Source organism: Numenius arquata, chromosome 12 (assembly GCF_964106895.1).
Source record: "Numenius arquata chromosome 12, bNumArq3.hap1.1, whole genome shotgun sequence".
NCBI lineage: Eukaryota > Metazoa > Chordata > Aves > Charadriiformes > Scolopacidae > Numenius > Numenius arquata.
This window is the reverse complement of record NC_133587.1, coordinates 19324529-19351288: the sequence shown is the minus strand read 5'-3', so window position 1 is coordinate 19351288 and position 26760 is coordinate 19324529. Positions and strand designations below refer to the sequence as shown.

Sequence of the window (26760 nt, the reverse complement as noted above, 5' to 3'; positions counted from 1 at the left end):
CCCTTTTACGGCCCTGGGCTGCTTTGTAATGTTGGTTTAGGCTGGTCACTTGTTGCTGACGGTGCCTTTCAAACATGAATTTCCTATTTGATTCAATGGGAACATGTTTTTCTGCTCTGTCCTTTAGCCAGCCTGTGGTTGGGTTGACTTTTCTCTTGCTACTTGGAAATCTCCTTAGAGTCCTGTGGGGTGCTGCACTGAAAGAAATTCTGAAACTGTCAAGCCCAAGGCTGAAATCAGTCTGTGACTGGCCATTGGGAGCAGGATGGTGTACTCATTCCTTATGGCAGGAATTGAACCTTAGTCTCCAGCTGCTTTCTGGGAATAAAACAGAATAGTGAGTTATTCAAGAATTGCTCTTTCTCATTTCTTGTTGTTGCCCTTTTCTCTCCAGGGACAAGTTGTTTCCTGCGTTTGGGTTTGGAGCTCAGGTTCCTCCTAGCTGGCAGGTAGGGCCTTCACAATGCTGGGTGGTCGCTCTGTCCGTGTCTGCATTCCCTGACTGTTTGTAATGCCTCATTTCCTAGGTATCTCATGAGTTTGCTTTGAACTTCAACCCCAGCAACCCTTATTGTCAAGGTGAGGACACCTCTTTATTCTCTATGTCACTGAAAGGGAGAGATGTTTGAAGTGTTGTATTTCTTTCATAACTGGTGAAAAACAGATGCAGCACCAAGACATGCAGCACACTAGATTTACTCTCACCTGGATGCTGACAAGGGTGGATGTGCGTTGATGCAGACTTCTGTGCGATCTACATAAGCTCCAGTGAACGGGTCTAGATTTAATTTGATTGTTAATCTGTGCTGAAATTTTTGTTGCTGCAGCTTGGTTACTTCTGGTATGTTATAGGTAGCAGTGTATTCAGATCAGCAATGTGCCTGTGCTAGTCATGCTTCCAGAGCAACCCTGTTAAGGCCGTTGGAGACCATCGTTACTTCATCAGCAATGTGTCTATGTTTGAATGTTAACCTTCTAAAGGGTTGTCTTAAAAGCTTGTTTTCTTAATAGCCATCTTTTTTAGGGGAGATGGTCTCATCTGTTTTTAGTGGCTGGTCTCTAAAATGGATTATGGCCTTTTAGGACTAAGAACTGTCTCAGCATGCAGCAACACAGAATTGTTCTTGAACAAGCATTTTTAACTCAGTTCAGTTTTTCTCTCTGGTGTAAGGCCAACAAAAAACGGAATCTGAGTTACAGTGTTAAAATCCAAGCATTTCCTCTCTCAGTTCAGCATTATCTGACATGGGGGTCTCAGAGTGTGTCTAAGGGTGCCAGTGCAGTAGTTTTGAGAGGTACCACACTAAAACCTGCATGGTGAACAGTGCAGAGAGCAGAGGCGAATGAAGCTACATTGATACAAGCCAGGAATAGGCCAGTTTAGATGGATCCACAGAAGAATATGCACCATTTAAAATCAGACTTTAAAAAAAACTTTTTAGTTAACCTGAGAAAAGCTTCTTGAGTAGGAGAAGCCTTAGGGATTGCTCTTTCTGTTACAGAAATGTCTGAATCCTGAATCAGGGATCATTGTCTAACTTTCACACAAGGAAAACGAAAAGTTTCTGTTCCAGAGAGCTTCTGACCTTGTTGTCTAATTAGACTATGAGCAATTAAACAAGACAAATTGGATGACAAGGTAGTCATCAGCGTGCCTTCACTGGATTATTTTTCCTGCCACTTCCATTAGCTTTGTGATGTTAGAGGCACAGAGAGTGATGTGAAGAATGTAGAATGGGGGAGAAATCTGCAAATCTTGTCTCTGCAGATGTCCTGGTTTCAGCCCTGTGCTTTGTATATTTGCTGTAATCCTGCTACTTATTTGCCCTTCAGGAGTTCACAGCTGTGTGAGAGTTGTTATCCTTTTGCCATTTAGTAATGCTTATAAAATAATTACTGGAGAAGTTGTGAGGTTCTTGTGGCAGCTTGCCTTCCTTGTGTTACAGGGATCCAAGGAATAGTGGATGCCTACCGCCAGATCCTGCCTCAGATCCAACTTTATGGGCCAACCAATTTCTCTCCTATTATAAACCATGTGGCAAGATTTGCAGCGCACTCGGCACAACAAGGAATGGCTTCTGTGAGTGCTTGTCCTTTCCTGTGAATCTGCATTGGGATGATGATCATGTTTTCTACGTTCGTGGAATGGTAAAGTGATGTTGTCTTCCTTCCTCAAGATACCAAGTTTGGTTGTCTCCTGCTGGCCTGCTGAGAGGTGGTTGGTACTCTCTTGGTACATATTGGTATGAACCTTCTGTTTGGCAGACATTGACACTAGTTTTCATTGCTCAAGTGAGATTTATTTCTCTTTTTCAGAGTTTGCTGGCACTGTACTTACTATTGAAATATGCAGGGATGCTGTGTTGGCTTTTAGACTAGTTGGGCTCTGTCAGCAGTTGCCTCAGTCTAACCTCTCTTGCCAAGCTCCGTCACCTATAGGGAACGCATACAGTATAGAGGGGCCATATATATTTTATTCCAAAGAATTTTGCTCTCAAGAACCTACACAAAGACCGCCTCCAAGAAAAATATCAGAGGGCATGACTGTCCATCCCACCATGGTGGCATGCAGAATCTGGCTATCTAGAGGACCAGATTAACAAAGGAGCTGAGAACTGTTAAATCAATACACTAATGGCATTGCAGATCATCCATGTACCCCACAGTTGTGTTGCATGTCCCATTTGTGTGCTTGCATGGCCATGGTAGCTATTAAAATTCACTGAATTTCACTGAAATTTGTGTGCTTGCGTGGCCATGGTAGCTATTAAAATTCGACTCTATTTCCTTAAACTTCATTCCTTTTGCTTAAGGAATTCCTTATAGATGTAACTAATTCCACTTTGACAGAGCAATCAGAAGGAATTTTGGTGTACACTCTGGTACTTGCTTTATGGTCTACCTGTTTCAGTATTTTTGGTTCCACTTATGGTTGTGTGTACGTCAAATACATTTCCCACACTGTAAGGTGCTTGGTCTAGGGAGATCAGTTTCTTACATTTCTGAGAGTATTTTATAGCCTCCCAACACTTGGTGGAATCTTCTTATATCTTTATATGTTAAATATCTCTACCTTTTCTTACAGATGGAAAACTAACTATTTAAATAAAGAATCTGTCAGTAATGGGGTACATATTAACACTTGTGTTAACTGGATTTTGGAATTGGAAATTCAGTTTTCTTTTATTTTCATTGTTTATGTGTCATTTTTTGTTTTCATTTTTAAGTCTGTACATAGCTGCTATAAAACACTGGTTGCTCATTTCAGAACTAGGTACTAAACCTTAGCCTCTGGAAAAAGAAGGAAATTTTAAACACTTTACCATGCTAAAGTGTTGGCTTGAGTTACCTTTTTCTTTCTAGAAAAGTTCCTGTATTCTTCCCCTCTTATCTCTAGCATGGCTTTGTGTCATGACATTTGTCACTGCTGTGTCTTGAGATTTCTAATACTTTATTGGTAACTAAAAAGGTTTTTTGAGTTACACTCCAGGGATATTAAATATTGAACTTCAGCCTTTTTGAGATGTCAGTAAGTAAAGCACTGTTGATCGGTGAATTTTGTATGCAGTTTTGTTGATTTAGTAGTACTTTGCCCATCTCTATTCTGCCAATTGATGTAGTTCTTTATAAATTGATATATAATTTTAAAATATCTTTTTTCTAGTGCAGAGTGCACAATGAAAGTTGTAATGCAATGCAAAATGGGAATAAATATAAGTTTCTTTAATGTTCTGGTTTTGCCTTACCCACAGCACCATCTGATTTCCTTCTTAGAATAAGAAATTGCTCCATTTACCTTCAGTTACATGAGCTTTGGTGTTGAACTCCCTAACTGGGTGCTTTCTAATGTTTTTCAGCAATATTTTATCTTGCTGATCATCACAGATGGAGAGATCACCGATCTGGACCAAACTAGGCAAGCGATTGTTAATGCCTCTAAGCTGCCAATGTCCATCATTATTGTTGGAGTTGGTGAAGCTGATTTCAAAGCAATGGAGTTCCTTGATGGAGACAACGGTGTCCTGAAGTCCTCGACAGGAGAGCCAGCTGCACGAGACATTGTCCAGTTTGTGCCTTTCCGACAGTTCAAAAGTGTAAGTTGTCTTTAACTTCAGAAGAGTCCTGGTGCCAGTATATATGCAGATAGTACATCTGAAAAATGAGCGTGAGTCTAGACAGGGCAGCAAGCTGTGTGCTCAGAGGGCTTGTTCCCAGAGAGAGCTGTTTGCTTCTGTGTTTGAACCAGTGTGTCTTGTCGCAGCTCTCTTGTAGCCTTTCATAGAGCTCTCCTTGTATCATTGATTTAGTATGCTATCTCTTGGCTATTATAGAGTTAAAGGAGTAAAGGAGATGTTTTCTTTCCCAGGATGCAAACATTTAGGCAAGGAAATGAGATTATATTGACAGTCTCTGTTGTTAAGTCCCATGAGTGATTTCAGATAAGTCTTCCCTGCTGTTGAAAGCAGTCCTGTCATTCCCCAGCTCCTCCCTACTTCCACGGTTGGCACTAGCATTTGCGCATGTTGCACAGTGAATTGGGTTGAAGAGTGGAGTCAAGTGAAAACACAGAATAAGAGAAATTGTTAGTGGCTGGGGCAGCTTCCCACTCAGATCAGGGCTGTATAAAGGCTGTGTAAGCCTGGGCTTGAGGTTGTGGCAGCGCAGGGGTGGGAACAAGTGATTTTCATCAGCAGTGCTCACTGAGACTGACCGGAAGTGCTCCTAAATCTGCAGCAAGGAACTCTTGAAACAGGGAGCAAGATGCGGCAGGTGGAGGGCTGTGCTCTGAATCTGTAAGAGTTTGTCACTGGGCTGATAAACCCTTTCTCTGCAGTATTTCTCATTTATTCCCCCTGTTCTTCTTGCAGGCTCCCCGGGAAGCGCTCTCCCAGATGGTTCTGGCTGAAGTGCCGAAGCAGCTGGTCTCATACTATAAATTGCAGGGATGGCCACCTGTGAAACTGCCAGAAATAAAGAAGGTGTAGATTGCAGCCTGACCACCTGTATCAGGGTGAAGAGAGCTGTCTGCACCCACACTCTCCTTTGCACGCTGTGGATGCTCAGTGTCTCAAGTTTGTATGGTTCACACTAATTCTCTTATCAGCTTGTGCTCTGTGTCTTTGATCTTTCCTGTTCCTAATCGTAAGGAATGTAAATAGAGGAAAAAACCACAACTGCTAGCAGTTTTTATCACAGAAAAATAGACCTTGTTGGTTTTCCACCTTGCAACAGTGACATATGCTACCACACATCGTTGCTTGACAGGGCCCATCCTCTGCTTGGGGTCAGTGTGAGCACGTGCCCTCAGCTGCTCCTGCTTCAGCGCTGAGTTTGGTAGGAGAAGTACTGCAGTCGTGCTTGCTGTAATGGTACTTACCATGCATTCCTTGTTAGGTGGGTTTTTTCCTTCTGTCAAGCTGCCGTGAGAATGGGGACCCTTCTCTCCTCATTGATACCAAAGTCAGTTGGTTGGATGCCTGAGGCAGTAGTTCCTGTTATGCCTTCATAAAGTGCCAGTATATTTTTATATGTAGAGGTTTATTTTTAAATTTCAGTGACCATACTTTGCAATCTTCTTTTTAATCACGTTTTTCTATTGGCAAAATTTGCTTTTATGATGGCCTCTTGCTTGGAGCCATTGTTGCAATTTAAGAACACTGCACTTTGCTTGTTTGTGGGGGGATTAATGAAGATTAATCATTAATTAACCAGGGGTGGGAATAATGAGTCACACTAATGTGACTTTCAAAATCCAGCAACTGGAAATATTGAAATAAAGATGCTTTGAGTCCTCTGTGTCATAGAAGGTAGGAAATGAAGTAGTTAACTATCTGTGGAACTCGAGAGGTGCCTCCTTGTCCTCAGAGGTGAATAGGCTGCCCAGGGAGGTGGTTGAGTCACCATCCCTGGCTGTGTTTAAGAGACGTTTAGATGTGGTGTTGGGGGATATGATATAGGGAAGAACTTTGTAGAGTAGGGTAGATGGTTGGACTCAATGATCCCAAGGGTCTCTTCCAACCTGGATGATTCTATGATTCTATTATGTGGTCTGGGGACTAGAACAGGCATGTGATAGCAAAGCATAGTTGTCTTGAGACTGGAGCTGATAGTTCATTTCAAAATAGAGATAAAGAAACTTGGGCATGTGATTGCAATACTAGTGGTCATCACTTTCAGTTTCATAAAAATAAATAATCTGCTTTGACATACATAACATGTCTGGACTCTTAATTCTTTTCTAAGCTTTTCCTTTTGTTTTCCAGCAGCATGGGTGTTTGGTTTATGGAAGGTCTTTGCTATAGTACTAGCCTGGTGGTGATTCCACATCTGAGTTTGCTGAGGTTGAGTGTGATCAGCTGCAGAAGCAGAGCACGTTGTCCGTCATCGTTAGTTTTGTTACCTGTTAATCACTTAAGACTGCTGAATGTATATCCTGCAGCCCAGTCCTGCAGTAAGGCGAGCTGTTTCTTTACTGCGAAATTATGAAGGAACTTGTGTATTCTAGCAGGTAAACCAGGAAATGGTGAGAATACATCGGAAGACTGCCCTGGTGATTCAGGCTGTGAAACTGGTAGGTTACAAGCCTGTGTGAAAAAGTAGAACCTGGGTTTGAATCCATGCCCTCAGCTAGACTAGTTGTTCTGGATGGTACCTGCCACTAAACTACTACGTAGCTTGTGCTTTAATAGTTGTGGGTGTAGAACTGCTGCTGAGAAAAGATGAATTTGTGCTACTTTTTTTTTCAAACCTAGTTTTGACCATAGAATGATAGAATTGTCTAGGTTGGAGGAGACCTTTCAGATCATCTAGTTAACCATCAACCTAACTGATAAAAAAACATCACTAAACCATGTCTCTAAGCACTATATCAACCCATCTTTTAAGTACGCCCAGGGATGGTGCCTCAGCCACTTCCCTGGGCAGCCCGTTCCAAGGTTTAATGTTCCTAATATCCAATCTGAACCTCCCCTGGTGCAACTTGAGGCCATTTCCTCTTGTCCTATCGCCTGTGACTTGGGAGAAGAGACCGACCCCCCCACCACCACCCCCAGCTACACCCTCCTTTCAGGGAGTAGTAGAGAGCAAGGAGGTCTCCCCTCAGCCTCCTTTTCTCCAGACTGAACACCTCCAGCTCCCTCAGCCGCTCCTCACAAGACTTGTGCTCCAGACCCCTCACCAGCTCCGTTGCCCTTCTCTGGACACGCTCCAGCCCCTCAATGTCTTTTTTTGTGGTGAGGGGCCCAGAACTGAACACAGCCCTCGAGGTGGGACCTCCCCGGTGCCCAGTACAGGGGGACGATCACCTCCCGAGTCCTACTCCCCACGCTGTTCCTGACACAGGCCAGGATGCTGTTGGTCTTCTTGGCCACCTGGGCACACTGCTGGCTCATGTTCAGCTGACAGTCAACCAACAGCCGCAGGTCCTTTTCTGCCAGGCAGCTCCAGCCACTCTGCCCCCAGCCTGTAGCGCTGCCTGGGGTTGGTGTGACCCAGGGGCAGGACTTGGCACTTGGCCTTATTGAACCTCATCCTACTGATGTGTTCTCCCAGGTTCCACAGGCAGCAGGGCTGTCTCTCCTGAAATACTCTCTCATCTGGCCTGCAGTACCCAATTATCTTGTACTTAGATTCTTGAAGGAAACCAGGCAACCTCTCTTCTTGAGTGGCTGCCTAAACTGTGTTACAAGCGTGGAAGAGAGGGAGGAAAACTGCCAAGTCTTCTCTGAGAAACTGCACCATTGTTGAGAGCATCCTTTACTCGTGTTTTCAGCTGCTTGCAGGCAGAGCTCTCCTTCCCTGTGTTACATGTACAAGAAACCTAAGGCTGGTTTTTGTGTGTGTATCTTTTTTCTTTTTTCCATTTTTAATAAAGTGTTCTTTAGCACTAAAGCAGTGTGTAGTGCTTGGCTTCAATGAATGGTTTCTTTGGCAAAATGTCAGAAGCACATTGGGGCTTCCCTTGGCTCCAGCCTTGAGGGGCAGAAGATGAGCTCTGAGACAGCAGAATGTGTAGTGGGAAACCCATTTCATCTCTCCTTTTTAAACCTCTGCCAGTTCCCAGTCAAAAGGAAGAGAGTGAATCCTCCATCTCTCTGCACTGGCTTTGAGGAGTACAGTCACTGTGTTCTGCAACTAGCTGAGGTGTCTCCAGGTGCTGGACTCCTTGATGGTAGGAGAGACCTTCCCTGTTTTTGGGGGGAAGAGGCCAAGACATGGAAGAGGCAGGTCTGAGGAAGTTCTTCCTCCTGCGGGAGCAGAGGAGAATTTGGAGGAGATGCTGTTTCCTTGCAGGTAAGTGGCTGAAATGTGAATGAGCGAAGGGACGCAAGTCCTGTGGTTGCCTCTTGAGAACAAGAGCTGCACAGGTGTGGGCCCAGGTAAAAAGCTGTGGTAGGAGCAAGCTCAGAAGCCGCTGAACCAGCATGGCACAGTTTTGCTCATGTTGTCTTATTCTTGACCCTCCCCAGGGCTTCTGGTTTGAGAGGCAGTGATGATGGCTGCTGGGTGCTTTGGCAAGAGGCTGGGAGCTCCAGGAAGCTCTTGTCTAAGGGGGAAATAAAGGGAATAACTGCAGGGCTGGCTTCAAAGCAGCCTGGCATTGAACAGGCATGATTCACTCCTTGATGTTTGCAGAGCTGGATTAGCCACCCTGTGCAGCGTGTGTGGGTGCAGGGGTTTGGTGCTGGGTGCTGACCTAGACCCCCAGGAGGAAGAAATGCTTCCCTAATCCTGCTGAGCTCCTGACTGTATGGTTGCTCTAATCTGGCCTGAATCTGTGCTCTGGAAGGGCTCTGGCATCCCTCGTGTACCGGTTCTCGTGCAGGTGAGATGAGCTGTGAGCGAAGCTGGCTCCTGGCAAGCTGCGCGCCGGGGCTCCCACCGTCCCCTCCATCCACCTCAGTGCTCGTCTCTGTCCGGGGGGGAGCTGGCGCCCGGGCTCCAGCCTGTCCCCAGAAAGTTTGCTTTGGAGGGGTTTAACCACAGAAGCTGTGACTTTGTGCTGGAGCAGCCGCAAGGCCGGGGTGCCCGAGAGCAGAGCCTGGCTCCCGTCCCCCAGTCCCAGCTCTGGAAGCCCCCGTCCCCCCAGGACATGGGGCCGGCCGTGTGGCGGCCTCCGCTGGGGGATTTTCCCTTCTTTTCCCAGTCCTGGAATGAGCTCCCCGTTCCCTGGCTCAGCGCTGCCACCGCGGCCTGCCGGCTGCGGGGCAGACACTGGCCAGGAGCCCCGGGGCTGAGGGGGGCGGAGCAGCCGCTCCCCACCCCGTTCCCCCGTGTCCCTCGGCTGCCAGGCCCGTGGGGCGCCGGGGCGGGGAGCGGGCGGCCGAACCGGCCGGGCGAGCCGGGACTGAGTCACACCGGGCCGAGCGGGGCCGCGCTGTCCGGCTCCATGGCGCTTAGCGTCGGCGTCCGGCGGCTCTCCGGGCTGCCGGGCCGCGGCGAGCGGCAGGTGCAGCTCAGCTTCCGAGGTGGGCCCGGGGCGTGGGGGGCCGGGGTCTGCCCGCCCCGCGGCGCGCGGGCCGGGGTCTGCCCGCCGACACCTCACGCCCCCCCTCTCCTTCCCAAGGCTTCAGCCAGAAGACGAGGAAGGTCCGCTGCGGCCCCGAGACCCTCTTCGGGGAGGTGAGGGCGAACCGGCGGGTGTCGTCCGTGGGACAGGGGTGGGACGTGGCCGCCTCCCGGCCGGTGCCTGGTGGGGCAGCGGGGTGGAGGAGGGCCGGGTCGGGCCGGGGAGCGCCCACCCTCACTGTCCCGTCCCTGAAGCGTGTAACAGCCCAGCCGGTTCCTGCCGCTCGCTTGCCGTCCCGCCGGCTCCCTTCCCCCGGGGCAGGGAGGGACCTCCCCGCAAGCAGCCGGCCTGCCTGGGTGTCGGGTGAACCGCAGCCTCGGGGGGCAGCTTTGCCGTGTGCCTGAACCTGATGGCTTCTACCCTGGGTCATCTCTTCTCCGCAAGCATCTCTGTACCTTCCCGTGCCCTGTATCACCCCACAACCTGCCAGCAGGCACGAGTATCCTCTTCTTCCCGGGGCGACGATGCTCTGGCTTCTTTAGCAGCCAACCTGGGGGTCTGTGCTGCTGGAGGGGCTCTCACCCCCTTCCCTATCCTTCCTTCTTCCCCAGCTCCAGGCAGCTCTTTGTTGTGCTCTTTGGTTCAGTCACCTCACAGAGTGTGGCTGGGGATGATCTCTTCCTGCTCTGTTTGGTTGTAGCTCTTTCGCTGGCCTCACTACGGGAAGCTCGTCATTGGAGAAATGCTGTCCATCAAGGTTTACAACTGCAGCAAGGTTTTCAGTAACAGGTAGGTTCTTTGGTTGTTGGGGTGACCAGCAGAGATGGGAAAACAGACATACTGGGCTTTAAATTTTCTACTGGGAGTAGAAAATTTTTATGGGAAATTTGATGGAAGGAAGATGAGCAGGATACAAGTTATAGAAGAGAGATGGAGCTGGTTGTTCTGATGCGGTGGCAGAGCTGTATACGTGAACTTAACTAAGGCTTAGTTCGATTTAGTTGTGCCAACAATAGCAGAGACTACCTAAGGATCCAGATCAGGCCCCAAGGTGGGACAAAGGTAAAATAGGTCCCTAAAAAATAGAGCTGCAAGGGCAGGAATTGCAGTAGAATGGGGACCTGCTCTCACCCTGTAGATCCACCTGGTGACTGAGACCATGCTGCACCCAAATTCAGCATGCCTATCAGTGGGGAAAACCCCAAGCCCATGGTAGTATGGTTTAACCTTTAGAAAAGACAGGAATTTAAACTTAAAGGATCAGGCAGAATTTAGAATGTTTCTAGGTGGCACAGACGCAATACTGTGAACTCAGCAATTATTCGAGCAGTTGTAAAACACTTTAGGGAAACCTGAGAGTAGAGGTAACAGATTGAGTAGTGGTGGAGCAGGCGAGGGAGCAGAGGCACGTCCTTCCAGGACATGTGAAACATGAGGATGCAGGGAAAGGTGCCAACTCTGATAAGCAAAATGTAAAAACTAAAGGAAAATCAATAGGAACAACTTTCTAGAGGCACTTAATAATACAAACCTTTTCAAAGCCATCATAAGCCTGCTAGAGAGGGTGTGGAGGAAACAGATAAGTACAAGTCATGCAAGATACCTAAAAGATAAAGCCAGAGCAGAAAATGCAGCTGAACTTTGTGTCACTGTTAACTGGGTGCTTTCCTTATGGGAGCTGGATCAGAGCAGTTGTCTGTAACTGAAATGTCAATAGAAACTGCTATAGGACAAATAGATAAAACAAACAGTAACAAGTCACCAGGACCTGATGGTGCTGAGCAAAGAAGTCGGTGGGAAATGACTGGGCTGGCACTGACAGCATCTATCCACACACCTCTGCAGCTGGGGAGCAGAGTAACAGCAGGTGACAAGCACTACAGTTTAAAAGCAGGTGGCCAGTGCACTGGGATAGAGACTGTGAAAGGACAGAAGGGAAAAATTTGCTACACAGCCGTACTGATCTGTGGTCTCTGGACTTCTGCATGTGCATCCTTTCTGTGGCAGCAGCAGCGAGCTCAGAAGGGCCGTGAGCAGGAGAGCAGAGATCCTGGAATTCTCTTCCCCCAGGATGTAGGCACTGATCATAGAATCACAGAATTCAAGGGGCTGGAAGGGACCTTCGGATATCATCGTCCAACCTCCTGCCAAAGTAGATTTGCCTAGAGCAGGTTGGACAGGAACGCATCCAGGCGGGTTTGAATATCTCCAGAGAAGGAGACTCCCCACACCTTCTCTGGGCAGCCTGTTCCAGGGCTCTGGCACCCTCAAAGTAAAGAAGTTTTTCCTCATGTTGAGATGGAATTTCCTGTGTTCCAGTTTGTGCCCGTTGCCCCTTGTCCTATCACCAGGCACCACTGAGAAGAGCCTGACCCCATCCTCTTGACACCCGCCCTTTGGATACTGATCAGCACCAATGAGATCCCCTCTCAGTCTGCTCTTCCCCAGCCTAAAGAGACCCAGGTCTGTCAGCCTTTCCTCATAAGAGATGTTCTAGTCCCCTGATCATCTTTGTAACCTCCGCTGGACTCTCTCCAGCAGTTCTCTGTCCTTCTTGAACTGGGGAGCCCAGAACTGGACACAGTACTCTAGATGCAGCCTCACCAGGGCAGAGCAGAGGGGGAGGATGACCTCCCTCTGCCTGCTGGCCACACTCTTCTTAAAGCACCCCAGGATGCTGTCGGCCTTCTTGGCCACAAGGGCACCTTGCTGGCTCATGGGCAACTTGTTGTCCACTAGGACTCCCAGGTCTCTCTCTGCAGAGCTGCTCTCCAGCAGGTCCATCCCAACCCGTACTAGTGTATGGGATTGTTCTAACACCTAACCCATGCTTCCTAAGCTGACCTATGAGGATGTTATGGGAGACAGTGTCAAAAGCCTTGCTGAAGTCAAGGTAGAGAACATCCACTGCTCTCTCCTCATCCACTCAGCCAGTCATTCTATCATAGAATGCTATCAGACTGGTCAAACATGATTTCCCCTTGGTCAATCTATGCTCACGACTCCTGATGACCTTTTTTTCTTCCACATGCTTAGAGATGACATCTAGGATGAGCTGTTCCATCACCTTTCCAGGGGTGGAGGTGAGGCTGACCGGCCTGTAGTTTCTGATGCTACGTACAGTATTACTGCAGCCTCTGGTTTTGTTCCAGGCTTCTTGGTACCCTTGTCCTCAGCCTTCAGCACCTGATGACATCTGGGAGGCTGATCCTCCGGGAGGCCCTTGTTGACAGGAACCACAGAGTCACTGGTGTAAGTCCTCCATGGGTGGCCTGGCCATCAGCAATCAGGAAATATTTGTGGGAAAACTTGTGTGGTGCTTCCCACGTGGATTGGGGGCTGAAGGGGAGTCCAAGGTGCTGCTTTGAGCCTGGGAGCACTGCGGCATTTGTGCCCTCTCTACACAGGGATGCAGCCACTTTACACCCATCAAGTGGTTCTAGGAGCACCCAGAAGTGCGTGGGGTGGGGTGCGGGCCCAGGAAACCTGCTGAGGGCCTGAATGAGCAGAGAAGGGCTTAATAAAACCTCCCTGGGAGATAGATGTAGGAGGTGGTATTTCATCTGCTTCCTGCACCAAGCAGTGTGTGGGCATGGGCTGCTGCAGCCTGCGAAGCAGATGGGAGCCGATGGGGTGAGGCAGGGTGCCTTGGGAACCCAATGAGCTTTTGGATTAAACACCAGTGCTTAATGATGGTCTGGGGCATCATGAGTGGCTCTGACACCTGCCTGCCTCTCTGCTCTGTGCCATGGGTCCTGCCCGCCTCTTGCCCTGATGCCAGGGCTCACTGGGCCCTTTGTGCTGGTGGAAAATGACCGTGATCCAAAAATGAGCCATTTCCTGTCAGTTGGGTGTGCAGGCACGGTGCAGTTAGTGCCGGACAACCAGGGCTCGGTGCCAGGGCTGTGGGCAGGGTCAGGAGCAGGAGAGGCAGAGGTGAGCAGCCCTGCCATGTGCTGTGTCCCATTTTGTCCTTCCCATGGGCAACCTGACTCACCCTTGTGATGGCACATGGGGATGCAGCTCTGTGGCCACCAGACCACCATCCCGAGTGGCACAGGCATGGCTTTCTTGTATTGCTGAGCTGACTGGATCAGGGAGCAGGTCCAGGTGGAAACTGAGCATTTCCAGGATGATTTTTAGCCCCATGCAGCTCACTGCATAAGTGTTTGTGCCAGCAAAGGGACAGGGACTAAACCGACCCTTTGGCATCACTCCATGCTGGCAACAGTTTGAGGGGGCCAAGCTAGGGGTGCTTACACCGCTGTAAGGTCGGAGCTGCTCTGCAGCCCAGCCCTTTGCCCTGGCTGCCTCTTCCCTTGAGCTTCCAGCAGCACTCATGCTGATGAGCCGCTCCAACCAAAAACCAACTGCACTGGGTTTTGCCAGGTTCATTTTTGATTGTGCAGCCCTGGCTGCACAAAGGCTGTGGCGGGGAGAAACAAGGCAAGACTGGAGACCCATCCAAGGGCAGCCTGAGACCCACTCCCCCTGCTCAGCTGGGAAGAGATATGTCCCCAAGGCAAAGAGGCTGTTTCAACCGCAGCTCCTTTAGCGAAGTGGGAACAAAGCCCTTCCTGCTTTTCCAAGTCCTGTTCTTCTCTGGGACTTGGGTTATTTGCACCTTTTTTTCTTCTGGTGGTTTGAAGGGGTTTTTTTTGGACTCGGCTCTTCACCCAGATAAATCTCGGGCTTCTGCATCCATCCAGCCTTTGCTGCTGTTTCCCAGTCACTGTACTACTGCTTTCTTGGGCTGTATTTCTCCTCCCAGAAACATGTGTTTTCCAGGGACTGAGCTATGAACCCAGCTTGTACATCCCCTTCAGCCTACTAAGAAGGGACCTGCTCCATGGCTGCGGTTTTGGCCTCTGCTGGGAAATCCTTGTGTGTTTGTGTTGATTTGAGATCAGGCTAGTCACCTGCAGACAAAGTATTTTCAGACCCATGCTGGCTGTGCCAATACTCGATGTGCTTCTCTGGCTGTCCTTCTCATCACTAATGCTAAATCAGTGTCTCTTGTGATGCAGACTCTGGGTGTGCTTATGGCTCCTGTGGTGCTTTAAACCGAGCTGTCATGCCTGGGGATGCTCTGTCCACTGTCTTGTGCCTCCCACAGGCAGACTGCACGTTGGTTTGCTCTGCTGTAGGGCTCTCCCTGCTTTCCTTACCAAAAGTGCCCCAAGATGGCTCTTAGGGGTGGTATATTTTAGATTTGGAAACTTGAAACTTCAGTGAATCCTGGAGTTTGGGAAGCTGCAGGGGGGAGTTTGGTTAACTGTAGCTCGTTGATGGAGCCAGACAAGGAGAGTATGGTATAAATAGGCTTCTTGTGGGGTTGTGACCCTCTTCCTTCCCCATCTTCCCACCACTGTTTCACTTCTTTTTTAATTCTGTGCTCCCCTTCCCCTTTTCCATGGCATTTCTGCAGTTGTTTTGTGGCTGCCAAGTTCTCAAGCAGTTTCATTTTCTGTTTATAGATCTACATTGAGTTGGATTTGCGTTACCAGCCTCCAGATGGCTCAGCTGGGACCTGGGTGGAGGAGGACTTTGTTTACCAGATGAAAGACAGGTATTGAAATCCTGGGAGGAGCAAATTTGCAGGCAGTTTGTACAGCTGCCTTTGCCAGTGGCAGCCTTTGGGACGGAGTCCAGCATCATTTACTCTCCACCTCTGGCCAGGTGCTGCTCTACAGCAGCACTAAAAGTGAGCAGGGCTCTTGGGAAGAAAATACCTTGTCTTCACAAAGAGCCTGTGACTGCAACAACCCACTGCACCCTGGGAGTCCTTTCAGATCCAAGAGCGTTTCTGCAGCCTTTCTGGCTGACGGGAGCAAGACTTCATGGTTGCAAAGTTGGAGAGAATGTGGCTTTGGACTGTAGCAACCCCAAGCACCTTGCACACAGATGGTGCCCAAAGCCAGGGGAGATGCAGGTGTCTGGGTGGACAGGATAACAGGCAGCAGCAAGGCCTGGGGAGTGTCACTTCTGGAGTGCCAGAGACAAAGCAACGGGCACACAGGGTGAACAGTTGAAAAGCATCACTTAGGAGGATGCTCGTGTCCCTGCCAAGAGCCAAGCGGAAGCATGGCTGTGGCACTGCTACTTAAATGCATCACTGAACAGCCTCAACACATTTGTTTTTCAGCAAAACATCTCTTTGTCTTACAGTTCTGAGTTAATCATCCGCAATCCTGGATTTGAGGAGCTGGAGTAAGTAGCCTTACTCCTCGTGGGTGGAGGGGAGTGCACAACCCGCTCATCAGGGCTGATGATGCGGCGTGTGACATGGTGGGGGGTTTGCAGGGCAGCCGAGGGGCCAAGAGTGAGTGAACTGGACCGGAGGGCTGCTGCGCTGGGCAGAAAGCTGGCGAAAGGGCTGGAGACTGATGAGGAAGAGGAAGAGGAAGAAGAAGATTTCTATGATGTGTCTGAGATGGAGGTCTTGGGCATTGTCTTCAGCCCTGTGAAGAGGTATCCATGGTGTGCTCTTCTCTCTTGCCCCTGCTTGGGCCCTGGGGTGGAAAGTGCCAGCTCATGGGGTGATTTCTGGGGGAATCTCGCATCTCTTGACATTCTGCTTCTGCAAAATGTCGGAAACCTTCAGTCTCCAATTGCCCCAAACAGGGACTGTTGGGGATTTGCTTATTCCCAGGGCAATGGGCCATTATTTACCAGGGTTTCTGTTGCTTCCCTCAATGGGGGCTTGCTCAGGTCCATGTAGATGAAGAGACCTGCTCACTCAGGTTGTTTTTCTGTGCAGCCGCTCCAGACCTTGCTCCGCACGGGACCTCTTTGCCACCCCAACCCCGCAGAGCTTCCAGGTATTGCAGTGTTGGATGCGTGTCCCCGCAGCTCCCTCTGGCCCTGCAGCCAGTCCCTTGCTGCCTTGCTCCAGGTCTGGACTTCTCCAATTGCCACATTTGGGTCTCCTGCTTTTCAGGGCTGGGTCCTGAAAGCAGGAAGATTTTGTGGGGGTGGAATTTCCTAACATCCTTTTCTTGAAGCTATTATTCACCTTAACGGCTGTCTAGTTGCTTGTGCTGAGAGCAAATGTGAGAACATTTCTCCCGTGTTGTAGACTCATAAACAGTTGCAGCAAATGAGACAGCCACGTTCCAGTCTTTCCAATGGTGTCCATCTCAGTAGGATTCAAAGAGAAGTGCTGACAGAAGATACAAATTGCATCTTCTCCAAGATGCTCTGTGGATCCCACCATGTGGGAGCAGTGAGTTTGCATCTCCTTGGGATCAGGAACTGAGTGGAGACAGTGCTGCTGGGGAGGCCACACTTGTCAAAGGTTCTGGGGATCTAAGACTTAATTTCCTTGCTTGTCTGAAAGAAACAAGTATCTCAAATACCGTTTTGGTTTGTCCTGACCATAGTAGATTTCAGCAGCCATGCTCTTGCCTTGCGCCAAGCGTCCACCCCTCCAGCAAGAGGGCCCTGCACATTCACATACTGCTATTGCTGAAACAAGCTCAAGATGGAGCTGGAAACAAGGAGAGTACTGATCTGAAGGTTTTCTCCCACATTTTCTCAGGTTGGGATTAATATCATTGAAGCGCAGAAGCTGGTGGGGGTGAACATAAACCCCTTTGTGGTAGTCAAAGTTGGAGAGGAGAAGAGGCATACGGCGACGCAGAAGTCAACAAACTGCCCCTTCTACAATGAAGTATGTGATAGGGATAGAGGCTCTGTCCTTTCCATACCAGTGTCCCAAGTGGCTGGGGCCATCCTTGCAGGCAATGCTTGGGATGCAGCTGCTCTCAAGTGGAGGTGCTTGTGGGACCCTAGGGCTCAGCTATTTTGCTCTTCTCTTTCAGTATTTTTTGTTTGAATTCCATGAGCCAAGGGACATTTTATTCCACAGACTCATAGAGATCTCGGTAAGTTTGTCCTCCTCTTTATCCTTTGTCGGTAACTGGTGCAGCCCAACGCTTCTGCTTGTAGATGCTGGCAGTGATGGGCAAAACAAAGGTACTGGTAACAGCCAGGTCTTTCAGCCAGAGGCATCTGCCTGGCAGAGAGACCCAAGGGCCTTCCTGTGGCCACAGTGGGGCTGAGACCCAACACTGGGCAGTGCAGCCTTCCCACCTCCTCTGTGTTGGGTTTTCTCTGCATCCAGTGACTGACATGGGACCCCTGGGGTAGTTTCTTGCCCAGAGGCCTTGCAGCCCGGCTTTTTTTGGGAGGATTCCCTGCTGCCCCTTACCCTGGAGGCTCATCCTGCAGGTCGTGGAGGTAAATGACTAGTGTGAGGGGAGATCAGCAGTGATTTGTGCTTGTAGAAAGAAACAGGCAGGCAGAGAGCAGTCTTCAGAAATCTCCTGGCCCAAAGTGCGGGGGCTTCTCCAAAACACAGGGCTTTTCTGAAGATGGCTAAACCAAGCCAACACCTCCTTTGCCACACTGTCTCCAGCATTTGCCCTGTGAAAGGCTGCTCATCTCTTCTGCTGGTGTGGGCTCAGCAAGCACTGAGCAAGGCCTGGGTTTTGGGAGAGACACTAGTCTGGTGGGGGCATGGCTCTGCCCCCACCCACTAGGATATGGACATAGGACTCCCTGTGGGAAAGCAGGTCTGCCCTTGGTCCGTTGTAGGGATTTGGCTTATCTGGGGTTGGCAGAAGCAGCTCAATTGGTTGCACATGAATTTCCCTTGGCCCAGGTTTGACTGAGGGTTATAGGCTCATGGGCTTTGTGGGAATTTTTGGGCAGGAATGAGTTTTTCCCAGGGCTAACTCAGATGGGTCACTGTGCATGAGGAGCTTGCAACTGCTGCCTGAGCTGTGTGTTGGAACGGATATCTCTTAGCAATCCCTCCTCAGAGATGTTTGGATATGTCACCTGGCTGCCCACACCTCTTGGTGCTCAGGGAGATTTCTGCTGTCTGCAGGTTTTTCACTCAAAGAAGATACCGTTCCTGGGAATGTGCATAGGAACGTTCAAGATGGATGTTGTGACGGTGTACAGCCAGCCAGGTATGACCAGCTGCACTGCTTACCTGCTCTCTGGCCCTGGCTTTGTCTGAAATGGATGTTTCCTTTGTGCTCTGCTGAGTTTGGTGAGGGTCCTGTCTTCCAAGCACTTAGTTCACATGAGGACTGGCACTTGCTTCTCCTCCTGGCTGTCTGAGGGCTGGTCTCACCTTCAGAGGCAGGGTCAGAGCAATCTTTGTGCAGACATAGTTGGGATGTGAGATGGTAACCTGGGCTCTCCACAGGGAACTCATTTCCTTCCCTCTCAGATCACAGGTTTTTCCAGAAGTGGGCTGTTATCAGTGATCCTACGGACACCCGGGCAGGTGTGAAAGGCTTTGTGAAGTGCAACATCTCTGTCACCGCACGTGGGGATGTTGTGGGCTCCCTTCCCACCTCTTCCAGCAGCCGGGATGAGGACATTGAAAGGTAGGTACAGTGCAGTCTTGCATGGCCCTGGGCAAAACAGTCACGTCTCTCTTCACACTACCTTTTTTGCCCCATTTTCCCCTCTTTTGATAGGGAAGGATCCAGGGAGATAGCTTTGGTGGGGCAGGATCCAAACCTCCTGCCAGTCAGGGCATTTCCCAGCATCGTATTTCCTGGGCTTCAGGAGAGAGCCAGAACATGAATTTGTCTTTCAGGAACCTGCTGCTGCCTAAGAGAGTCCCTGCGGAGAGACCCTGGGCCAGAGTCTGCATCAAGCTGTATCGTGCTGAGGGTCTGCCCAGCATGAGCGCGGGCATCATGGGTGGTTTCTCCAAGATCATAGGGGAGAAAAAAGTCTTTATCGACCCATATGTGCAGGTCTCGTTCTGCGGGCAGCAGGTAAGTCTCCAGGGGGTCTTCATGGGGCTGGGCTGACCCTCCCATGGCTGTTTTGTAGTATGTGCTAGGCTGATGCTGTCAGGAGCCTCCACGGAACACAGGAATCCCACTGGAGTCAGGCTGGAAGAGCTCAAGTCTTGCTGTCTTTGGCAGTGGCCTGAGCTGTGTGGTCATGAGTGTGCAGTGTCTGGATGAGAAGGCTTTTATGGGACTTTTGTTCCTGCAGAGAGCTGCATGGGGGACGGCCCCAGCCTTGACCACAGCCACTGGCTGAGCTGCTGGTGGAGCAGACAGAGATTTCATATCCCTAAACACAGGGAGAGGGGCAAATAAATCCTGGAGCAGAAGTCCTCTGTGGCAAGCTAGGCTCAAGTTGACACTCCCAGGAGATTTTACTGAGCTGCTGGCTCTTTTCTTCCACGCAAGGCCAGTGTTTCTGGTCCTGTGATGTCCATTAAGATGAGAATCAGTCCCTGGGCATCCTTGTGGGCCTGGGTGTGCTCCCAGAGGACCCTGTGACATCTCTGGGTCTGATGGTGCTACCCACTTGCTTCCAGTATTTCCCTTGGCTGTGCAGGTCACGGCCAGGGCCTTGGGACAACCCCCCTTGGTGAAGCACAGAGAGCAACTGTGGGGACGGGGGCAGGAGCAGGGATACTGCCACCTCCAGAGCTTGCCCAGCACCGTCTGCGGGTGGGACAGGAGGACATGCCATTCCCAGAGAAGCACTGAGGCATGCCTTGCTCTGGCTGCTGTCTGGGATTGCGTGGCTTTCACACCTCCTTCCTAGGGGGAAACGTCGGTGGAGACCAACACCACTGAGCCCAAGTGGAATGAGCAGATCAGCTTCATTGAGATGTTCCCGCCTCTGGCCAGGAAGATAAAAATCCAGGTGCTGGATGATGCCAATGTTGGTGACGTGGCCATCGCTACACACTACATTGACCTGCAGCAGATCTCGGACCCTGGCAGGAATGGTAAAGCCTGGCATGGCTGCCCTGTGGGACAAGGTGTCCTGGGCAGCCCCATGCCATGCACCCTCTGCTTGGCCATGGTAGTTCCTGGCAGTGGGAAGCAGGAGTGGCCGAAGCACTGTCACATCCATGTGTCCTGGGCTGTCTTCTTGGGGGAAGGTCTCTCTGTATCTCCCTGTGGTGTAATTACACCCTCTCCCTGTCACTGCAGGATTTAACCCCACATTTGGCCCAGCCTGGGTGAACCTGTATGGCTCCCCCCAGAACTCAGCTCTGCGGGACATCCACAAAGACCTCAACGAGGGCATGGGCGAGGGGATCTTCTATCGCGGGCGCATCCTCATGGCCATCACAGTGGAGATCTTCAGCAGCCCTGGCATGGCAGAGAGGAAGCTTGGGGACAAGACAAAAGGTGCCCTAAGCAAACTGAAGCTGAAGAAGAAAAGTAAGAAATCCAAGGAGAAAGCCAAAGAACTGAGGCAGCTGCAGGGAGAGGAGGCTGGGGGCTCTCAGGAGACCGAGCAGCCCGAGGAGGTCACTGTGGAGGTGGAAGAGCTTCATCCACTCCCCGAGGTGAGTGCTGCCATGGCTGACCCACGCTGTCCGGCCTGCGGCATGCTCGGGCCTTGTGGGGCAATGGGGTCCCTTGGTGTAACAGTGCTGGAGCAAACCCAGCCCGACCATTGCTGCCCCATCCAGAGCTCTCTGAGCCTCTGCAAGGGCTGAGGCTGCAGCCCCAAAACGCTCCTGTGGTAAGGCTTGGAGCATCCCTACCTATGCCGCCTTCCTGGTGCAGGGAGGACTCTCATGTGGGTGTTATTCCCACATGAGCTGCTGTGGGCAGGGTACAGCTGCCTTTGAGCATGTAATTTTTCTTGCCTGGAGCTAGGGAGCTGTTGGCTGGCTCTGGGTCTCTACTTGGCCTGGGAAAGGCAGGCAAGATGCAGCTGTCTTGGTACCATAGCCATCCCTTAGTCTACAAAACTGCTCAGTGGCCTCACACAAGCATCAGCCAAAGCCATGGCTCTGCACCAACCCACCAGGATTTCCAAGAAAACTTATCCTGCCTCTGGCAGCCCAGTGGTGGTGACCTCAGCAGCATCCCACTGATGTCCCTTGGGAGGGCTGGCAGGCACCAGCCACACCCTGATGCTCTCTGAATTTCTGCTGAGGCAGTGTTTTGGCACACAAAGCTGATTGCTGTCTCCTTGCTCAGAACATATTGGGGAGGAAGGATGAATTCCTCCTCTTCGCTGCCTTCTTTGAAGCCACTATGATGGACTCCTCTCTCAGCTCCAAGTCTGTCAGCTTTGAAGTCTCTATAGGTGGGTATTCCCCAGGACCCTGTGTCCAGAAATGATGGGAACAGTGCAAGTCTCCCTCTGATAGCCCAAGTCAGCACTGTGGTCCTAAGGTGCCAGCCCTTGCACAGCTCATGCCTCCAAAACAGGATCTCAGGAAGGATTGGGGCTGAGGCCAGGGAGTGTGCACAGTGCTTTAATTACCTTAAAAGTCTGGATGCTTTCCCATAGGATTGGAGATTGGCAGTATTTGTATGAACTACCTGTTTGGGGAGAGTGGTTGTAGCTGTCCTGGGAAGTCGGGATGAGAACAAGTAGAAGGGTTTGGGAGTAAGAAAGGGAAGCAAAGGAGGGGAAGCTGGGATACTGGGGTTGGCCATGTGGTGCTGAAAGGCTGTGACAGCGGGTGATGGGGAAACAATGGTAGGAGAGTGGGTGCGAGCCCTCCCCCTGCTAAGCTGGATGGGTGGAGACGTTTGATACTGAGAAGTCTTCCTGAGTGACTGCTGCTGACCCCGTGTATGGGTGTAGATGACAGCAGGCACTTGGTGCAACCTGAATGCATACACAAGGACGCCCTTGCAATTGCCCAGCTTCCTCAGACCTCCTGGTTGTCCATGTGATGCTCTGGTGGTTGGATGCTACTGAACTGCTAGTTCCAAAAGTCCAAGCTAGTTCAAAAGTGGATGCCCATGTGCTTCTCTTCTCAGGATGAATGCACTCTGATTTTTTTAAGCTAGCAAACTTGTTTAACAGTGATCCTACTCAGCTGTTTACTGTTTAATGCTTAACTTCAAGGAAACTATGGCAAAGCTGAAGAGGTTGTGACCAAAATATGGAGAAAAGTGGAAAAGGGAGAAGTGAAAGAAGAAAAGCAGCCTTTGCTGGACCCTGGTTCAGATGGTGAGCTGGATGTTGAAGTCCTGGCCCCAGCTTCAGCAGCGCTGAACAAGTCGGTGACTAAGAGCCAGATACCAGAGCCCACAGAGTATGATAGGTGAATCTTGTTCATCCTTCTTTCCCACCTACTCTGGTCCTGTCCCAGCTTCCCAGGTGGATTATTCAAGATGTTATAGAGGTCTGCTCAGCAATATGAGTGCTTTGCAGGTATTTCTCCTCTTTGCAACACTGCAGCTTGCCGTGGGCTAGCTGGCTGGCATTGCCCATTAGCCCTACAGGCCTTATGGTGTCTGCTTGATGTGTGCAGGTGGCCAAGGACAGGGTCCCTGGAAAACTGTGACCTATCAATAATAGCAATTTTTTTTTTGGTTAATGAGCAGCATCCTAAAGGCTTGATTTCAGTGAGGAGGAAGGGATGGAGTATTCAAGCACATGCTGTCCGATGCTGGGCAGGCGAGACTCATAGACAAGCTCTTCTGATGATATGTTTGCTCTGGGAATGCTGCCTGGTTTGTCCTACAGGCCTGGGAATGCCTTGGTATTTGTCTTGTGAGACCTGTGCCTGCTACTGCTCAGTCCCATAGCAGCAAGAAATCTTGGCAGCATCCAACGCTCCCATCAGCCTCATTCACAGAATCACAGAATAGTAGGGGCTGGAAGGGAGCATCAGAGATCATCCAGTCCAACCCCCAGATCACCCAGAGCAGGTTGGACAGGAACGCATCCAGGCAGGTTTGAATATCTCCAGAGAAGGAGACTCCCCACACCTTCTCTGGGCAGCCTGTTCCAGGGCTCTGGCACCCTCAAAGTAAAGAAGTTTTTCCTCATGTTGAGATGGAATTTCCTGTGTTCCAGTTTGTGCCCGTTGCCCCTTGTCCTATCACCAGGCACCACTGAGAAGAGCCTGACCCCATCCTCTTGACACCCGCCCTTTGGATACTGATAGGCATTTACTCAACTGGGCACATGCTGTGCGCTAGTTTGGGATGGCAAAAGACAGATCCAGCAGTGTGAATCCATGTCCGTGGTGCAGGGCCCAAACCAACTGGTTCTCTGTGTGGATGACAGAGCCCAGCTGCTGCTCCCTGTGCTGGCTGTGTGAGTGCTGCATTACGATATGGCACGTGCTTTCTGCAAACAGCAACCGTAACCTCCTGTGCCTGCTGCCCTTAGGTCGTACAGCTGCCTGCCCATGATGCATGAGAAACCCTGCGTGTACGTGTGGAGCTATTGGGAGGATCACACCTGGAGACTCTGCATTTCCAACTGGATCGTCAAGCTGGCAGAGCGCCTGGTAGTGTGTTCAGGGTGTCTGTCTGCAGCATGGTCCTTTCTGGCGTTCTTTACTTGTAGCACATGCAGTTGTTCTGTGAAATGTTTGCCTTAAACATCCTCACCCCCTATCTGAGTCCACCTCTCACAGGGCTTGGTCTCACCTGCCTTTTAGTCATGTGGGGTATGGCAGTGAGTGCAGAGCCACTGCCTGTCCTGTGCCGTAGCCTGGCAGTGTCTCCTGGAAGTGTGAGTGACACCACGTCTGTGACAAAAAGCTCCTTGGCTACCAGTCCTGAGTTGTGTTTGCTCTGGGGAGATGCTGCTGCAAACAAACTGTCAGCCTCAGGCTGTCATCAAGGGGGTGCAGTCTCTTCCCAGGACCTTGTTTTTCCCTTTTGGGCTTAGAAATCCAAAAGCAGAGCTTGCCAGTGTGTTTCAGTTGCTGCTCAAGGACCGAGACACAAAGTTTTGTAACAACCAGTGTTAAAGTTATCCCCAGGCTCTAGAGAATCCCTGGCAGCACAGCGCTGACCTGCAGCAGTTTCATGATCTCCAGCTCTGCAGAAGGGCACAAGCCATTTGTGGCGAATGTGTGCTTGCAGTGTTTCACTCTGACCCTGCAGCCAGGCTCAAGCTCCCTGAATGTCGTGCTTTCCCCACAGGAGCAAGGGCTGTATGACGTGGAGAAGCTCATGAGAAGGCCAAAGGCTAAAGCAGAAGAACGGCTCAGAGAGGTGCTGGAGGAATTTGTAGCTGGATGCAGGTTAGCGTGTCCCTGATTTCCTAAGGTTTCTTGTTTTCAAGTTAAGAGGTTGTATCATGTTCTGTCTGGGCTGTGCACAGCCTGCTCTCTCATCCTCTTGAGACAGATGAGTGGAAGGAAATTAGGACAACCTGGGGAAAGGACTCTGTAGCTCTTCAAGCCTGGAGAGGAGGGCCCAGTCTGGGGAAACACAGGGGTCACAGGCTGCAGCCTCAATGTTCCTGGGCTCCTGGGTGTTTCCTAAATGTTAGGACATTTCCTTCACTCTCTTCAGTCGCACAGACAAGAGACTAGTGTTTCAGTCACTGTGATGGCCCAGTAGGGTCCGATACACATTTCAGTCCCCAGCCTTGTCATGGTGACAGTAGAGAGGGATCTTCAGGTGCTGAGCAATCCCCAGCATACCTTCCGAATCAAAAAACTTGCAGAAAAGAGGGCATTGCAGAGAGAGGGCTTTCTGATGCATTCAGATTAGTACTGGGGATTTGAAGCTTGTGCCTGTGCTGTGTGAGCTGTGCTCTGCCTGGTGGGTGCAAGGGTTGCAGAGCCTGTGCTGCCTTTCTCGTTGCAGGCAATATTCACTCAGCACAGAGAGAAAAACAATGGCACATCCAAACAACCTTGACAGATGTCGGATGAAGTATCTGATGCGCAACATCGTAAGTTATGGGATGTTGTGCCCTGATGCCGTCCTTCCTCTCCTGTGGAGCACGCATGGTTGAGCACATGCGTGTTGGTGGAGGCCTTTTGGTGCAGGCTATTTCTGGGGGAGCTCACTGAGACCCACTGCCCCTGGAAACTCAGCCCATAGGCTGGGTACCCATCCAGCAGATCTACAACAGCCATCCATCTGCCTGTCCCTAGAGAGGGCAACATCTAGGTGCTCATAATCCTGCAGACAAGGCCAGCTAGCTGAATGAAAGCACAGTTACATGCCTTCCATCACAGCACAGCAGGGCACGGCTATAGTCATAGTCCTCATCAGACTACAAAGCTTTGAAAGACTGACCAAAATGCAATGACAGCAGCAGGAAATAAAATTTTAGGCATGTCTGGGTCCTAGCTCCCTTCCCTCTGCCTCCCTGGACATCGTCACCTGAGCTATGGTGAAGGTACTCTCCTAAGTCTGAGTCTCTTTTTCAGAGAGATCCAGACCAAGAGATGAGTTTTCTGGCCTTGTCAGTCCATACTGGGTTTGCACCCTGAATTCCATCTGGATTTCATTATTAGTTTTAGTTCATCACAAAGTCTCTTCTCAGATGTGTACACTATCAACTGATAGACATGAAAGCCCAGCCCCATCTTCAGTTTCCTATGTCTTCATATTCCCATGCTTCTGTGGCTCCAAGCTGCTCCTTGTGCAAAGATTCCCCTGGGCACTATCTGGAGTCCTAGACCACCGCCTTCTGAAATGTTTATTCCTTATACATCATTCTGCCCCAAATGATACAAAAGCTCATGGACTTCTGTTACTGGCTGGTATTGGCAGAACTGATGAGTTACTGGAATCTCCAGTTCTTGGCACCCGTCACTAAGTGGCTCGTGACAGGTTCATGGAGGTTTGTTCTCAGCAGCTGGGGAGTGAGCTGTGGTGGAGGTCGGGGTACGATGGGGCAGGATGGAGGCGATCAGCACATGGGTGCCCCTGCAGAGCCCCTCTGAGGGGTGCCAGCCTGGCATGCCTGCGTCATGGCCGGGCCTGTGACACCGTGCTCTCTGTTCAGATCCTGTGTGCAAAGCAGGGGCTCCGCGTGAGGCGGCGGCTGACTCAAACCAACGTCAAGGAGAAGGTTAAGGAGACAAGGAGGATCCTGGCAAAGCTATGCTTCATGGCTAAAGAGGTACAGCTGCTCCCACAGCAGCCCCCCGTTTCCAAGCACAGGCAAGGAAGGTGCAGTGGGCTGGCTGCCGGGGCTCTCACTAGCCTGAGTTGGGGCTTTTCCTCTGCTGTCTTTCTTTGCTGCATAAAATCCCAAGTTCCATCTGCTGGAAGTTTCAGGTAATAGCTCTTATGAGGGATGAGGCTTGGCAGCTTTGCAGGGCTGTTGGTGACAGAGCAGGGGTCCAAGCAGCTCAGCGGTGGGTTGGAGGCAGAGCTGGGCCAGCTCCAGGCCACCCGGCCCCCTCTGCTCAGCCAGCCCGGGGCTGTGCCTGGGAAAACAGCCTTGCCTGTGCTGCCCGTGCTCCCACCAGGGAGTGACCCTGGACACTCTCTGCAAATTCAAACTTGCATTGA

The 26760-nt window shown here is 50.6% G+C and overlaps 2 protein-coding genes across 3 annotated transcripts in view; both read left to right on the top strand.

Moving 5' to 3' along the window:
• The window catches only part of CPNE1 (copine 1), a 44827-nt gene extending 38616 nt beyond the window's left edge, over positions 1-6211 (top strand). Inside the window, exons 12-16 of one of the 2 annotated variants that reach the window (XM_074157217.1) lie at positions 395-449; positions 528-579; positions 1947-2080; positions 3858-4094; positions 4869-6211. In XM_074157217.1, the coding sequence (XP_074013318.1) occupies positions 395-449; positions 528-579; positions 1947-2080; positions 3858-4094; positions 4869-4985 (595 nt within the window). In that variant the 3' untranslated portion in view covers positions 4986-6211. The remainder of the gene's footprint in view (positions 1-394; positions 450-527; positions 580-1946; positions 2081-3857; positions 4095-4868) is intronic. The other variant, XM_074157218.1, reaches the window with a different exon arrangement.
• A 3177-nt stretch (positions 6212-9388) lies between these two features.
• Positions 9389-26760, top strand: part of LOC141470748 (fer-1-like protein 4) — a 37713-nt gene continuing 20341 nt past the window's right edge. Inside the window, exons 1-21 of the mRNA XM_074156967.1 lie at positions 9389-9467; positions 9566-9621; positions 10209-10297; positions 12661-12760; positions 14986-15077; positions 15677-15718; positions 15812-15979; positions 16269-16329; positions 17049-17180; positions 17332-17394; positions 18402-18486; positions 18753-18912; positions 19128-19311; positions 20102-20288; positions 20497-20858; positions 21502-21610; positions 22385-22583; positions 23660-23780; positions 24424-24524; positions 25096-25183; positions 26249-26365. Of these exons, the coding sequence (XP_074013068.1) occupies positions 9389-9467; positions 9566-9621; positions 10209-10297; positions 12661-12760; positions 14986-15077; positions 15677-15718; positions 15812-15979; positions 16269-16329; positions 17049-17180; positions 17332-17394; positions 18402-18486; positions 18753-18912; positions 19128-19311; positions 20102-20288; positions 20497-20858; positions 21502-21610; positions 22385-22583; positions 23660-23780; positions 24424-24524; positions 25096-25183; positions 26249-26365 (2595 nt within the window). The remainder of the gene's footprint in view (positions 9468-9565; positions 9622-10208; positions 10298-12660; positions 12761-14985; positions 15078-15676; positions 15719-15811; positions 15980-16268; positions 16330-17048; positions 17181-17331; positions 17395-18401; positions 18487-18752; positions 18913-19127; positions 19312-20101; positions 20289-20496; positions 20859-21501; positions 21611-22384; positions 22584-23659; positions 23781-24423; positions 24525-25095; positions 25184-26248; positions 26366-26760) is intronic.